The 16,394-nt window shown below is 41.4% G+C and overlaps 2 protein-coding genes across 4 annotated transcripts; one reads left to right on the forward strand and one right to left on the reverse strand.

Moving 5' to 3' along the window:
* The first annotated feature begins 360 nt into the window (after positions 1 to 360).
* On the forward strand, positions 361 to 2,304 carry MKP-4 (dual specificity protein phosphatase MPK-4). The gene is made up of 2 exons (XM_076530923.1): positions 361 to 380; positions 849 to 2,304. The coding sequence occupies exons 1-2, from the start codon at positions 376 to 378 to the stop codon at positions 1,900 to 1,902; spliced, it is 1,059 nt and encodes a 352-aa protein (XP_076387038.1). The 5' UTR covers positions 361 to 375; the 3' UTR covers positions 1,903 to 2,304.
* Positions 528 to 7,494, reverse strand: LOC100883973 (uncharacterized). Of its 3 annotated transcripts, none has more exons than XM_076530931.1 (4): positions 5,136 to 7,494; positions 4,540 to 4,696; positions 3,675 to 3,850; positions 528 to 2,910 (listed from the first exon to the last, which is right to left on the reverse strand). In XM_076530931.1, exons 2-4 carry the CDS (start codon positions 4,658 to 4,660, stop codon positions 2,509 to 2,511), a joined length of 699 nt encoding a protein of 232 aa, XP_076387046.1. In that variant the 5' UTR covers positions 4,661 to 4,696; positions 5,136 to 7,494; the 3' UTR covers positions 528 to 2,508. The 3 variants fall into 3 exon arrangements, with proteins under 3 accessions (XP_076387046.1, XP_076387045.1, XP_003708168.1); XM_076530930.1 differs by having other exon boundaries at positions 4,540 to 4,839; XM_003708120.3 differs by having other exon boundaries at positions 4,540 to 7,494.
* Positions 7,495 to 16,394: the final 8,900 nt, after the last annotated feature.

Here is a 16,394-nt window from a genome sequence, read left to right on the forward strand (position 1 = left end):
ATTCAATTAAGACTGTTTTCATACAGTCTAAAGAATGAAGAAAAAATGAAGAAATTGGCGTACTTTTAAATGCGAAGTTGAACACGAAGTTTCAATTAAATAATTCAATATTATATTCAATAATAGTATTAATGATACTGTAGTGAATAGATATGGAAACAGCAGTAAAGGTAATAAAACATTTTATGGTCAAAATTACTTTAGAACTGCGCCATAAAAAATATTACAATACCATAGCGCCATCATACTTATATTTCAATAACTAAAATCAGTACTTCTATCGAACGCGTAGTGTTTGTGTTTTTTATTCTCTCGTGAAAATACAAAAAAGATGAATATTCATATTCAAAATATGGTAAAATATAATAAAAGCATATGCGGTAATTAACTAGTTGAAATTGAGTAATATGGAAATAAGTTAAATTTCCAAATTTTTCATACAATAAAAAAGAAGTAGATTTTTGCATAAAAAATGCTGCTTTTAAGATTTATTTTTTACACTATTCAGCTAACATTTACAAAATTAGTTTCATAATTCGAAACACCACAATTAATAGCAATACGTTTAACCGAGGTAATAAAAAATATAATTTATAATTAAGTCATATTTTGTGTATAGAGTTTGATAGAATTTAGAAAACTCTATATTTTTGTTTTACAAGTGTATTAATTTATAGGCAAGTTTATATTACATTTAATTTATAAAATTTAATAAAAGTCACTTTATTCGTTATTCTAAAGATTTACAATAATTTAATGTAATATTTGTTACTTAGTTTATATCGTATCGAATAAAATAAAATAGTTACAATTAAAGTTGCGTGCCGTATCTTTATTTCTTATTCCAGAGTATTCAACATGGCACAAGAAGCTACTAACAAATTGATCAGAGAAGACTTTGATGCAGGTCCTCCAAGTTATACCGAAATTATACCTGGTTTGTTTCTTGGAAATCTCACGGCTGCTACGGATATCAAATGGTTGAAAGAAGCTAAAGTAAATTACATACTGACAGCAGATTCGTGCCCTTTACCTAGAAAGATCCAAGAACTTTTGCCAAATTTGACCATAAAATATGTTCAAGTTACCGATATGCCACGCGAAGATCTTTTGACTCATTTCGAAGATTCTTACGAGTTTATAGATCATGCTTTGCAACTGACCGATAAAGTATTAGTACACTGCTATTTTGGCATATCTAGGTCCGCTACGTTAGTTGTAGCATATTTAATGAAAAAATATAAGAGAAATTTCTTCGATACGTTTGAAGAGGTGAAAGGAAAAAGACCCTTTGTTGAACCTAATGCTGGTTTTTTAGCGCAATTGAAACTTTACGAAGAAATGGGTTTTGGAATAGACAATACCAATGTACAATTTAAGATGTACAAATTACAAATCGCAGCAGACAAGGTAAGGAAGGCAAAGATCTTACCTCAAACTTGCGCAGAATTGATAAAACCGGATCCAGCTCTCGCTACAGTACGTCCAGAGCCAACGGTTTATCGATGTAAAAAGTGCAGAAGAATCGTGGCTAGTGCCAGTAATATTTTGCCACATATACCAAGAGAGAAACAAATTTGGAGACACATAAGTTCGAAAAGAACATCGAAACAGTCGAAAGTCTCGCGCGATCCTTTAGAACCGTCAAAAAAAGAAGATCAGCAGTCCGTAGAATTTTGTACTAAAATATTGTTCGTGGAGCCCTTGGCCTGGATGCCTGATATTACTCATAACGTCGAAGGAAAGTTAAATTGTCCAAAATGTGGTACAAAATTAGGCTCCTTCAGTTGGATAGCAGGTAGTCAGTGTCCATGCGGTAGCAAAATAGCACCAGCATTTTATTTGGTTCCTTCAAAAGTGGACTGGAGCAATGTCGTACAAAATGTACAAGTAACTGTATAGTGTTAAAAATGTATTTATATATTTAAAAACTTTTGGACGGATGATATATGTATATACATATAGACATTTTTTGGACCTTTTTACGTGGTTTTAGTCGTTTATTATCGAAACGAATATAGGTACGTGTGACCAATATTATACGTATGAAGATTCGTATTCTAATTTTGTGCCAATATTCATACCTATATTATGTACGTACAAATAATCGTTATTTTGCGATTGTAACGTCAGATGTTTATTATCGCGACAAGTAAACTATTGTTCTTCCACGATTCGATTCTTACATGTGTACATCTTCCTTTTTTCTACGATTAAATGTACCGAATTTGTAGATTAGAATACCAATTTCTGTGTATATTTCTTGTATTAATAATGTAATACATTTACCATTTTTATCATTTATTAAGCTACTTTGATTCTACAAAATATGATTACGAGTTATTTTCGTTACCCTGTATTTGGTACTTAGATATTAATTGTAAGTTTCATGTTAATCGTAATTCGATCGATTGGTCCTTTCGGTATACTTTACCATATTCTAGGTTCTTTTACTTCGGTATCGTTCGATGATAATTACAAATATGTTTTAGAATCGAAAGTATGCATTTACATGCTCGCATGCATGGCAGAGTAGGTCGTTCCATATGGGTGTGTTCTGAATCTTAGAGCATTTAAACTATTCATCGCGGATCCTTCGAGCCCACCGTGGATATCTGCCTGATGATAAGAAGGTATATTCACGTTTGCTAAATTGCCATTGATAAATCCGTGGCAGCTGGTACTTTGCATGGAGGCATAGTGCTGCGATGTTCTCCAGTATTCGCTGTAGGGATACTGAGCGACTTGAGAAGTTTGCAAGGGTTCCGTATTATTTTCCTGGGTATGCGTTACTCGAACAGGTCGCAGAGGTAAAGTAGTTTCTATTTCTCTGTTCGAAGATAATCCCCGACTAATGGCAGAACTTCTTTCGTTTCGACGAAACTTGGCGCGTCTGTTTTGGAACCATACCTGTTAGCAAAATTTCGAAATACATCATTAATTTCATTGATATAGGAAGCGATAGAGAAACATAGTCGAGATCGTTTAAAAAGATAAAGACAGATTTGTCGGACGAAGGGAAGAGAATGAAAAGAAAGGGCAGATTGGAAAGAAGAGGCGAGAAGGGTTGCGAGGAGCAAAGGCGGAGAAGAGCGTGACGGCTCCTGGCAGGCGTACGGTTCGCAGACGAACGGGAACGGGACGAATAGACGGATATTCGCGTGAAACGTGGCAGACACAGCTTTGGATGGATCGACACGAGCAACGAAAAGTGTGCTTCGCTGTACGCTCGTGTAACAGCTACCACACACGTGCTGGATACGCAACGTATCATACGGTACGTCGTATGCCAAGCACAGATGCCGCTGAAACGGCGTAACTATCCTGGCTAAGCTAATCATAGCTTCTTGCCCTGACAACCTGTCTCCTCCGATTTTCTGCCTAGCTGTCCACGACTTCTATCCTCCTTCCCGCTTCTTCCTCTTATTTCTTTCCTCCGTATTCCTTCCTTTCTGCGCCATCCTCTCTGCCTTGCTTTCTACCACCCTACCCAGCAAAATTTCGAAGAACACGTGTGAACACGGTCCGTCAGCGCCCGACGATCACTTTTTCTGACGAGCACGACTCTTTCACCGAATAAAACCCGTTTTCTATCTTTGCTTCGTGTACAAAGATTTCTTGTTACCGAGAATATCTATGCGTACTTCGATTTCGTTGCGTTTACGTAAAATTACCTGCACTCTGGCTTCGGACAAAGACACACGCGTCGCGAGTTCTTCCCGAACGAACGCGTCAGGATAATGCGTTCTCTCGAACACTCTCTCTAAAGCGGCTAATTGTTGGGCGGAAAAGGTTGTTCTGCTTCTTCTGGGCCTTCTATTCGCGGCTGTCGTCGAATTCTCGCTGCAGTCTGTAAATTGAAACGATACGAGCCAATTTATGCGCGAGGTAAAATGTTAAAACTCCAAGCGGAACGATCCGAGATCCGGCGCGCGATAAACAAGAAGTAACAGGTCCAAAAAAGAAAACTGTGTAAAGAGGAGAAGAACGGCACAGGCGTGGCTATTCTTGAATGACTCCACTGTATTTGAGCATTCATCAAAGCGGCATAACGCGAACAGCATGACTGAAAACGCGTGTTTTCGATGAAATCTAACACGTCGTCGCGTCGATCCAAACGCGAAAACGCATCGAGGATATACGCCGGTTGTCTGCTGTTCCGAGAGATCCCCAATTGCATTTAATAATCTTCGCTGTGTTACGTATACACGTACACGAAGCGTATCAGGACATCAAAAATTATGTAGGACTTGTCATACGAGATTAAAAATTTGCCTGAAAACGAATTAGCTTTCCGAATCACCGTAACTTTCTTTATGTAATAACAATTTCACCATTTTTAGATTTGCGCAAATATGCGCGTTCACGATATATTTGTGAAACATAGAAAAATATCCGCAATCGGTTTATCGCTTTAGCCGAACAGACTAACAAATTACAATTTTATCGGTGTTCCATGTATTAAAATCATTTCTTCTATAGAATCACTATCAATTATGTTCGGATGTTCGGGAAAGAATAGATTTTCAACATTCTTACCTAGCGAATTAGTTGGTGTCGATAGCAAGCGCGAAACAGTGAAATCTTGCGGTGTATGGTGATTCCCAACCTGCGAAATCATCACACCGTTTCCTTCCTGTTCCGAATTTGTGCACAACATTTTCCCTCGCTTCGACGACGAGCTACTTCTTCCGAACTTTTCCAACACCAGAACTATTAATTATTTGTATCTCGAGATCGGTAACTTCGAGATCAGTACATTATAATCTCGCGAACGAGGCGTTTAACCGGTGGAATTCGCGGAATTCTCAAAAAATACCATTTTCTGGATATTAAGCTCTAAAAATGTACGTTTTAGGACATTACTGGGGCATAAAAATAATTTAATAGCGGTGAAGATACGCATACGAGCAGAGCTTGCAACGCGTAATTTGCTTTCGAAAATTTGAGTTGTAGCATTTCTGAGGTGAAACGTGACGGAGCAATTAAGGCCGCTCGAGCCACGTGCCGGTCGAAATGACGGCTCGATACGTTTACGACTTCTCGAAAAACGGTTTATCAGCTTTTCAAAATTATTACTGGACTCACTGTTTTACACTATTTATTTATACTTATTTAAATCCCGTACCACTCACCGATTGATCAGTTCTCAAACTGTTCGTTGAGCGATTAACGTTAGAATCGTTGGCATTCGTAAGACACTGTACCGTGAAATTTATTTCACGACGTTAAACATATTTTAACGCTGGTTACGATAAATTACGATTCGTTCCGGTGTTTGAAGGTGTTTGCGAAAGAGGGCTAGTTTAGACTGCGCGTACCTTTCCCCCTTTGCGTCGAATATCGATCTACAAACATGTAAATTAGAACGAAGAAGTTCGCTCTCGCGAAAGCGAATTGATTTTCTATATTAACGATTCGAATGAAAAGTTTGCTCCTCTTTGGTCTTTGATCGAAGCGTTCCTTTATCGCTTCGTAAATCAATCGTTCTTTCAGCGATTTTACAAATTCTAAACATTAATTTTCAGCCATATTTAAGAATACGTTATACAATTTATTTTATTCGTATTCCGTTGTTTCGTTCAGTGTTTACGAGCGGGTGAGTCGCAAAAATGTTTTTTAGACCGGTCGAAAATTTGAAAGAATCTTTGTAACGCCGCGAAAAATTTCCGCTAAAAATGTCGCCGTTGCGCTATTTAAAAAAACATTGTAGGTACAACGATCACGCACAAGGAAATTACGCGCGAGCCTCGAAACCGCGAAAACGCGTCGTTCGTACTTAACCAAATCGTATGTAAATCACAACTGGTCGATCGATTTGGTCGGAAGATCGTTACAAATAGCCGTGTGCGAACGAAGCCATCGTATTAGTAGGTGCGGCGAGATGCCAACTGACTTGGCCGAGTTAAAACGTACTTGAAGATCCTCCTCAGCCTCTTCATTTGTCTCTCCTCTTCGTTCTTCCCTCTCCTACCCCGTGTCACACTCCCTTTCCGTTCCTCTTTCTTCGTCTCGTTCTGCCTTTTACGCAGGGAGAGACACACACACGCACGAGAAGAGAGAAATAGAGCATTTTAAGAGTAGGTGGAGATTTCCTTGGCAAGCTCCACCTTCATTAGAAGCTCATTGGTTTCTAAACGATACTCAACGCTGTTTCGCGTTTTGGATACAACCCTTCAGGGTTACAAAGAATACTGTAGATACTGTAGGTGGATTCTTTGAAAGTTGCAGTCAACAATCGCGATGATTGTTTTGTTCTTATTTCAAGAATAACAGTAGCTTTCGTGGAAACTTATTGTATATAACAATTAGTCAGGAATATCGAAACGAATAACCGTAAAAACTTGAGCGATCTCTTGATAATATTACAAGGAACTGGACATCGAGTATCGAGAGCGAAGAATAACGTGTATAATATGTAAATAGGTATCCATTTTGAGTAGCGCCGGCGTCACAGTGTAGTGGTTTCAATTTTCATGGACACGTTGAACCACTCTTTCATACCCTGAAACATTGGTCTTCTTCATAGTCGCGGCTGGCTCTCGTTACACAAGGGTGTCGAGTAACGATTTCGTCTGAACACGAAGCTCCTGATTCTTTTGCTTTTTTACCGAACTTCTTTCCACTTTCGTCGAGATGCTTTTTCATTTTTTAATAGTCTATTATTCGATTTTACTTTTTCGACCAAATATTGTTACGTCGTATAAACTGCGACCGATAAAATTGTCGCTAAGGTTATATCGTACCTGCACGAAAATCTGTTCTTCAATATTTTCATATGCACAAAAAACTCTGGCATTTAGATTTATAAAGGACTTTCGACATTTGTCTGTTAAGGGAATATAAAGTTCATTGTCAAAGCACGTCTCTGAGTAAACACCGATCGAACGGGAAGAGGTGAGCGGTCTGGCGAAAAGAAAAAAATGTTAAGAAAGCTGGCTGCAGCGGTTAGCAAACAAGGGTGACATCGTCCGTTTTCGACATTTTTTTCTACGAAGGTAAACATCGCAGCCTACGATTTCATTCTTTTTTTCCTTCGATCCGATCAAGATGAAGTGCAGAATAGATAACAACTAGAGTCTCGTGGCTAGAAACTATCAGAATACTATTGTAAAATGACAGTATACGTGATTAACGCTGAAACGACCGTGAAGAGAAGAATCGAACAGAATAGAGCAGAGAATTGATCGAAAGTGTAACGCGAAGATGCGTTAAAAGTTTGATTTCTTTTCGCGACGACTTTCAACTTGTGCCATCGGTTACGCGATACCCTGTACACTTTAGCGTGAAAGGAACGCTGCCGGCTCTCAGCAACAATTATATTCCCGGCGATTTTATTTATACGAGGCTTTTACGAGCGCAGTCACTCTTGCTGTCAACCGTGCTGGTCCAATAAAACGCGTCTTCTCGCGTTGCTTCGTTCGCTGGCCACTTTCGACGCCGTTTAGACCGAATTATTTTCCTCGAAATAAATGGGAAATCAGCTAATGTGTTTCCTTCATCTACGATGACCGGTGCGTCATCTCTAAACTAATCGATTTACGATATTTAATCGGACTGGCTGGTGTCGCGAGCGAAAAATTTTCTCTCGTTTCGTTTCTCGCATCGTTTCGCTCTTTCTTCCGTTATCGTCTATCAAGATACTCGGGGTTAATGCTACCAACGTGCCTCCGCAAAAAAGAATATCGATAACTATGGGACAATATCACGAAGCGATATTTTCGTATCTACAAGTTTTCTTCGGTCATAGTCATAAACGAGACATACTATAGAGATTGTCGAAATTTGACGTTTACGAATAATACGCGGTGTTTCTTAACGAAATGAAAAAACTTTGTTCTTGATTTTAAGAACAGCGCGCCCAAGTCAGATCGAAGGTTGTTATTCGGGACGAAAAAAAAAAAAAAAAAAACGATGGAATCTGGCTCGGAAGATAAAATAGCTGGAGGCGATAAAATAGCTGGAGCTTCGTTTTTGGTGTTCCAGTCGCGATGAGACGGACGCGTGCGTCGCGACGCGGTGACACGTACACGTCGTGTGTCGCGCGTCCCCCAAGGAAAATTATGAGCCGAGCCTGGACACTCTATCCTGTCTTTGTCATCCTCTTTCTGTTCTCGCGAATCACCCTGTCTACGAGACATTTCGTGCTCGCTTTTGTCCTCTCGTTCTTCTTATACCTCTTTGCTCGCGACCCGACGACGGTCGCTCGCGATGGAACTTAAGAATGAATTCCAGATCCTTTGAGCGCAAGATTTTTCTTGGTATTCCAGTTTCGTGGCGCTCGGCAAGAAACGATTCGGGAAGTCTGTTTCTTCGACGAGCGTCTCTATCTTTTTGATCGTGTTGCTTGGATTTATTGTGGCTATATGTATAGGGAGCACGATCAACTATGCATTCCGAAAAAAGAGTTCGCGTTGAATTGACTTTTCAGGGAACAAGTTGATTTCGAGAATTTAGGAAGAGAAGGTCACGAGAAACCTTGGCATGCGTCGAGACCGATCACTGTCCAACGTTCCGTGACGCGAACAGGCCTCCACCGAAACCACAGATGCACTTTCGACTTTCGACCACCGTGACAGTGATCGTTGCTTGACAAACCCTGAAATAGCTTCCATATGCGTAGCCCTAGGGAAACAGTCTTCAAAGTATTTTCCATACATTTCCACATATTCTTGATCGCCCTTTTCCTTCTCCATGCTCTGTCGCGTGTCCTCCTACCGATGCACCTTCAACTTTTGCGACGCGATCAACTCATTCTTCCTTGTATGAATATGCTGAAACGTTTCATGATAGCTAAGTAAGTACGATATCTACTTACTATGTTTTTCCACGGTAGAAAGGGTTCTTTAATGGTAAGCGACTTATTTAAAACTATTAACTATTTAGCAGCGAGTCTTTTATCTTTTTTTTTAGCGAGTTTTTTTCAAAGAAACATTGTAATTACGAAGGATTTATTTCGTCTAAACGAATAAATAAAAATAGAGAAGATATCAGGAATTTTGAGCGGAAACTCATTCGCCACCGTTTTCCGAAGATGCTGTTTCTTTCTCCGACATTCTTTCGGTCGTTCGTAAACGTGACTGTCGATTTTCTACAGAATCTACGGTCGATTTACTCCGTGTACTCTGCGTTCGACACTATATTAAATTCGTTTTTGCTGCTTTGTGATCTTTAACTGCGAGTCATGTTCGAAAGTAGCTCTTGGAAATAAAGCGTTTCTATCGCTGGATAAAGTCGACTTATTCGAATATTTTATAATATACGCGATCAGTAGAAAATAAATGACACAAAAGTTATAACAATAAAAATGGTATGCTTTCTTGCAAAAATTTCTATTCGTCCGAAAGTTTGGTCCTTAACAGATAGAACTTGTATCGCGATCTGTCGTTTGCAGGAAGTTGCTTTTTCAGTAGGAGAATCGATTTTCACACCGTGTCCCGGACAAAAAGCTCGTGAATTTACGATAATTACCTAACGACCAACTTCCGAATTCTTCTTTCGAATTTGCCTGTTGTCGGTCGTATAAGCATCAGCGTCGAAGGGTGGCAAGCTACGACGCTTAATGTTCCGTGACGCCTTAAATCTAACCGTAGAAGGAGACTCTCGTCGCGTATGTATCGTGAACAGGGTGACCAGACTAGGGAAAGCCGAAACGTAACTCGTAGACGGCTAGTGGTCATCGACCACCGTGAAGACATTCGATTACGAACGATGAAAGGAGATTCGAGGGTTCGCTAAACGGCGCTACAATCTTTCGACGAACGGACGGTTAAGTTCTCATCGGCAAAGACGAAACGTTCTCCAACGTCTCTTCTGCGTATACCTTCAGTTGCTCGATGTTTCAAGTTGGCGAGAGAGCGAACATATCGCTTTTAAAGAATTTAAAGTTGGCCGATCGTTCCGGAATGCATAGCGATCGTAAGAATATCTTTTCAGCAGCGTAAATTAGTACTTTTTCTCGAGCGTGCATGCACGTGGATACATCCAATACCAAAGTCGCGAACAATAATCGCGCGGCTACGTAATAACACGGGCAGGATAAATACCGGTGATAAGAACATGTAATTAGGTGGGTGGATCGAAGTCAAAAGGGGTCTATGAGTTCTCGCGTTAGCCGGTACGTTGTACGTCCCCTCTCCTACGTTGATCAGGGTGGTCAACCCTTCGCACACGTTACAATGAGCAACGTAATGCAACGTGGAATAGCATGAATGCATAATTTGATTGAAATCGGTGCGCGGCGGCAGGCCAACAATGACGAAGTCCGAGGGGGTGGGCACGCCGCGTACGGACTTCACGCTCCGTTAATCGGGCGCTAATTTTTCGAACCCTTTCGTTACGTCGTCGTAGGTGGACGTTGGTTGCGTAGACATCTAAAACCTTTTCTTCGTTTTAGGAAAAAATCGTTTCCGAAATCGAATTCTCCGTCATGTCGCGTTAATATTTCGAGAATACGGTATTGTCGTTTTTAGCGAAAATAAAGTCCGTTTACGGAAAGAAAAGCGTGAAATTACGATGAGAAGAAGCGAGTTACGAATCGCAACGACGAATCGTGTTCGCGTTAAGAAACAAGCCCGACGACAGACCACGGGCCAAGGGGTATCCCGTGTAAAATTATCTTCCTTCGGTCGTCGGAGAAGCGAGCAAGAAAAGTGGGAGAGACGGTAGAAAGAATGAGAAGAACGATCGAAGCAGCGGGTTTTCCACCCGCTTCGGTGACGCTTCCTCCGCCTAATTGGCACGAATGACGCACGACCCTTGTAATTGCTCGAACGAAGCGAAGTAACCGAAGGATGATATGTTTCTTCCTCCCGTGAACTGCGTCCGAGTTTTCCTCGTTTTTCTTCGAAACGGTCGTCGTTGACGAATCACGTGTTTTCTCTCGTTTCGTCAACTTTAACGTTCCGAGATCATTCGGACTTCACTGATTTAATCGACGCGTCGAAACTTATTTCGATCGCCAGACACGATCCGTTCGCCTCTAATGGTTCGCCATATGGCTGGGACAAACGAGACGTTGCGAAATCATTGCCCTTCATTTTTTAAGCGAGTCGATCGATCGCGAGTGTTCTATGGAGTCATCGTTTTCAATGTAACCAGTGGTTTCTTTTTGTTATGCTCCTCGGTTCGAATAAATTGTTCTCCGGTGACTGGATGTATTTTTTATAAATCGTACAAAGTGCTTTGCTTTCGAGTGCAATCGTATTAAATTAAAGTAGATCGTCGTTTCGATTAAACGTGTATCGAAGTAACGCGAATGTAGTTGCCGTAAATTGTAATTGTAAAGAAGCGTTCGCGGAACGCTGCAAATTCAACTGTTTCCAGAATTGCCTCGAAGGGAAGTAAGAAAACGGTAACGCCTGTGCGCGATCGTGTACTGGGATAAAGCGATACAACGACGATGAATAGCTAAAATGACAATGACAGGCTTGATTCGAGAACGAGGGCTCATTATCGAGTCCTTGATTCTTCTGCTGGTTGGACCTCCCGTCGCGAACACGGACTATTTTCTTCGTCTGCCTTTCCACGCGTTTCTTTCCTTTCTTCCTACCCTTCGTACGCTCCTCTACAAATTCCTTTTCCGCGTTCTATCGCTTTTAATCCGACGTTGACGTTTGAAAACGAATATCGAACATACTGGTAAATAAATTAGGTAACTCGACGTGCATTTCAGTTATTCCCACGCGATTATACTACTATTTTCTGACCCGTTTTCACGCGTCCTTCCATCAATCCTCCTCCACGATATCTTCGGCTCACTGCCACCGCCGACTTTTGGCAGTTATCCAGTTGGGGGTGAAATATATATTACCAAACGCTTGCTGCCCTCGTAAACTACGCCTAATATACTTTGAATCGAACGGAAATCGAGGTCTAGGAACGCGTCGTTTCCGAAGTTTTACGAATCGAGAAACGTAATGAACGGATGACGAACGACTAGGTGCGGTCATTACTTAAGATATTAGTTATTTAGAAAACGAAGAAATTCGAGTTAACGAAGCGATTGAATAAGGTATTAATACCTATTCGGTCGTTTAGGCGTTAAAAAAGGAGTAGCGAGAGTTAAGAAAAAGAGAGAACTACTCTGGACGAGCTGCAAGTTCTTCGTCTTTTTCGACGTCAACGAGGCTCTGATTTACTTCCGTTCAGCCAGCGAACCTCGAATAGAACCGTAATAGCTTTTGGCAGTACAATCAAAGGTTTTTGCTTTTCTTGTTTATTCGTGAGGTGATACGGTTCGCGGCACTTCTCCCAGTCCAGCTTTATTTTCGTAACGGAAGCGGGATCGTCGTGTTCGTAAGTCGAGAAGAAGCTCCCATGGGAGGTAGCTTTGCTAACCGTCTCCTTCGATATGTCCCATCACAGAAAGAGATAGGCGTACTCGAGCACGTGTGCCATTCGACGAACCGCGTACTTTTTTCTATCTTTTCCATGAATCGATATTCCTCTGGATAGCTATGCAAATGTTGGGAGGAAATACTTTTCGATAATTTTATTTCCTTTATTTATTAATAGTCGAAATTATAGCTTACATTTACACGATTACAATTAACGACATAGAAGATTTACAAAGAGTGAACGGATTAACGAGTTAAAAAATGTTTGCTACACGTTAAACAGAATACGTACGACGTTTCCCTGACAATTATCGAAGCGTTCACGGCAATACACTTTGAGCAGCACCTGTGTCCAAAGGTGCGATAATGATCAAAGTGCTCGAGTTTCTCGAGTGATTTTTGAAAATTAGTCCTGTAGGTTGACTTTGAAAGGATCCTTTGATTCGCAACCCTTTCATCGCGAATACAACGTACAGACTCTCGTGTAACGTGAAAAGCCTGAAGAGGGGTCGATAATATCTTCGAGTCTGGGACAGTATTTGAAAACAACCCCTTCGTGAACGATCTCTCGAATCTCTCCGGGAAAGCCTGCTTGCTGCTTTTGTGGCTACCGAGATGTACGTACGTTCGAAACCGTTTCGTCGATAAATTCTTTTTCTGAAATTAGGGTCCACGGATGTTAAAAGGGGAGGCCGAACCCCTTTCGATCCTCGAAATATCCCTTGTGAATAACCGAGGAACGAATCTTCCATTCTTTCCGATCGAATTCGCGAGGCAATTTTTCGATTAATGGTGACCCGATGATATCTAGAAATCTCGATCTCGAGCACCGTATTTTTACAGATTCGGCGTGCAAGAAATTCAAAACGAAAGCGACCAACGATGCTCTGCTCATTCTACGGAATAGTTAATTCGCTAATCGTTTCTCTACAGGGTTACGATCGCGTGGCTTTACCGCAAAATGTCGACAATTTTTTTGAAAAACTAAGTCTCCCGCTGGATTATGTGTCACGTTTTGTGCTCACGAATACCCGTCACCCTTCAATCGCGATTAATTTGATCGATAAAAAGCTTGCAGCCAGCACACCTCGCACGAAATTCTAATCTCTCGATCGAAACAGACGTCTCTACCCTCTACAGCTTTGACTTCGGTTCTCCGCCCAAATGCGTTTAATCGAAGTGTCATTTAATTAACTTTTATAACGCCGATAAAACAAATAAGGTACAAAGAAGGAGAACGTTTACGAAAATATCGGACGTTGCTCGTGTCGACCACAGGTATTTCTTTATGAAATTTCGTCGGATAATAGCGTGAATCGTTCGCGCAACTAGACGATGCCGAGCATAAATTAGGATCGATCGGTGTTGTTGCAGTCACGAAGGATTAACGAGGTTACTACTGGAACGAAGCATGAATCAGGATTACCACCTGCCAGGATTTATGATCTTGCGCGCTGTTCCGTCAAGCGTTACTTTTCGCCAACGGGACAGAACCGAAATCAAGTATACAAATATACAGTTTCATCGGCGGTCGACTACTGCTCAAATGCACAGTTATCGCACTGTGAATTCGGTTAAATCGTTTTGAAAATGTTTTTATTGTTTTGCTTGACTGACCAGAGAGTAAAATCATATTTTTACATGGATCGATTCGATTATCGAAGGTGGAGCAGGGAAAAAGAAAAATATTACGGAGGAACGAGAAGGCGGCCGCTTTCTGAAAAAAGGGTCGGGTCGGCTTAACGGTTCAGAAATAAAGCAACAATACACGATTAGGCCATCGAGGGGAATCCGTCTTCTACCTTGTATCGCGTTTCTAATAAATATTTTTCCGCTTTTTCTTCCTTCATTGTTTCCTTGTCATCCTGACATGTTTATATTCTGTGTTCCGTAATTTCATGGACTCGTGCGAAATTCTACTAACTTTAAGTTACAAGTTACAAATTAACTTAGCGCTAATTTGATCCCACACGATCGAACAGAACAGAAAAATTCACCCCTTAGTTTTGTATAGGTCGATACGAATAATTGTCTCGATCGCTAATAATTCTTTACTGCAGCTGCTTTCAGTTTTGCTTTACGTTGCTCGTACATTTATTATTCTTGCAGCTGCGTTATTAATTATTCTTGATTTTCGGCCGGTGTTTAGTCAACTCGACCACCACGTTCGTTGTCCCTTTCGTAAACGAGGCGAACGTATTTAGTCGTTTTCGAGGGGGCGATTCCGAGGGACGGTAATAAAGAAAATTGAAAAAGTTTGAATCGACGTCGTTCATGGAACGCGTTATTCGTCGATTTCTACGCGCGTTACAGAACGAAATATTCTTATAAAGACGTCAATCATATTTTCAGCTTGCTCCGAGGCTAAGGGAGGATTTCGAGGAACGAATTGAATCGGATCACGGTCGGTTCAGGAACGATAGTTTTTGGTAACGAGAAGGGCAAACAAGGACGTATTTTGCGAAACCTTCTCGACAAAGGACGGAACGTCGTTTAGTAAACTGTTAGATGGGTAGACGTGGGAATTTAAAAAGTACAATTTCGAATAGTTCGACACCGAAAGGAGAAAAAAAGAAAGCAAAGTGGAAGAAAATAGAGAAGCAACATCTCCCTTCTATGAAGCCCAATCGCCTACCCACGAAAAAAGGAACTCGTCGAATCGTTTCCAGTCCCGCGATTTCGAACAATCGACCGTCGCTTTAATTTGGCGAACGCACCCTTCGTTTTCGTTTTAGAAAAATTCGAGGAAAACTAGGGTGACGCGTCGGAACGCGTGTACTCGTGCAGTCTTCTCTTCGAGCCAGCGTCGTAGAATAGGCGCGACAAAAAAATTCTTCCTTTCCCCTGCTTTTTTTCGATTCGAGCAACGAAATCGTTAAGAAAATGTTTTTTTACGCGTGACGCGATGTCGATGAAAATGTTAGCTTTATAACATTAATTGTAAATATTATATTTCCAGGTATTTCCGAAATTCCCGAAGAATGTAACTTTACGAAATCTATACAGATACGGAGGGTACGCTTCTTGTTCGTTCATTAGTTAGTGATCGGGTTCCGAGTAAGAGTCAAGAGGTTCCGTTGTCTTGGACTTTCTTTGTTCGATCGTGGAGCGTTGCATTAAAGAGCGAGGTAAAACGATCTGCCTCTAATTATGAGCGAGGACATGCGGGGCCTTGTGTTTGCATCGAAATTCGCCAGCAGCTATGAAACCGCTCCATTCTCCTGGATCCCTGTTCGGGATATTCTTTCTTGCACGATCCGCTGTTGCGCGCTAGCTCGTACGAGCACCTACGAACGCAGCTGTCCCGCATCTCCGGGGTCGTGAAACGGTTCCGATTTCGTTCCAACGTTCCTCCGCTTTTCTGTCCTTTTCCGCATCGCGGATTTTTCGCTTTCTTTCGTAGTCGCGACGGAACACTACGCTACCGCTACGTCCATTAACGCCGATTCGTCGACGATGCGCTCCGTCGCAACGACCGAGCACATTACAGTTTCTACTTTTGCGAATGTCGGTTTTTCTTTTTTTATCGGAACGACGTTCGATCGACGAAACGATAAATTCGTCAAAGGATCGAGATCGTGCTCGAAACGTAAGTCGGAGCGAGGAAATATAGAAAGAGAGGTAACGCGTTCTTTCTTGGCACGTGCGGGGGAGTATACAAAAGAATCCGGTCTTTGCATCGAGACCTCTGTACAACCGACAGACGATTGTTTCTTTGAAAAGTAACGGTCGACAAAATTATTCGGTCCTCGAGAAAGATCGCTCGTAGACATTGTTGTTGCCGATTAATTGTCAAATTCGTATCAGAGAATTTTTACTCGAGGGGATATTGCGATCGAGGAAAGCAAAGTTTAGGTAACCGCGGCACGATAGCAGCCATTTCGCTTTATTAAGTAATTTCTTTTGACACGCTAAACGAAGCGGATCGTTTTCGGAGTTGCGTGAACACGGCCCCGTTTGCGGTATACCTCGGAAATCGACTATCCTGACCAGACAAGGATTTCAACGTGGTCGGACGTATACATGTGCCTCGGTCGAACAACGACGGATCCTGTA

Source organism: Megachile rotundata, chromosome 4 (assembly GCF_050947335.1).
Source record: "Megachile rotundata isolate GNS110a chromosome 4, iyMegRotu1, whole genome shotgun sequence".
Taxonomy (NCBI): domain Eukaryota; kingdom Metazoa; phylum Arthropoda; class Insecta; order Hymenoptera; family Megachilidae; genus Megachile; species Megachile rotundata.

Coding starts and splice junctions, on each gene's coding strand:
- LOC100883973 (XM_076530931.1), bottom strand. CDS start 4,660: ATGTTGTGCACAAATTCGGAACAGGAAGGAAACGGTGTGATGATTTCG. Junction 3,851..4,539: donor GACACCAACTAATTCGCTAG/GTAAGAATGTTG, acceptor TTCAATTTACAG/ACTGCAGCGAGAATTCGACG. Junction 2,911..3,674: donor TGTCCGAAGCCAGAGTGCAG/GTAATTTTACGT, acceptor TTTTGCTAACAG/GTATGGTTCCAAAACAGACG.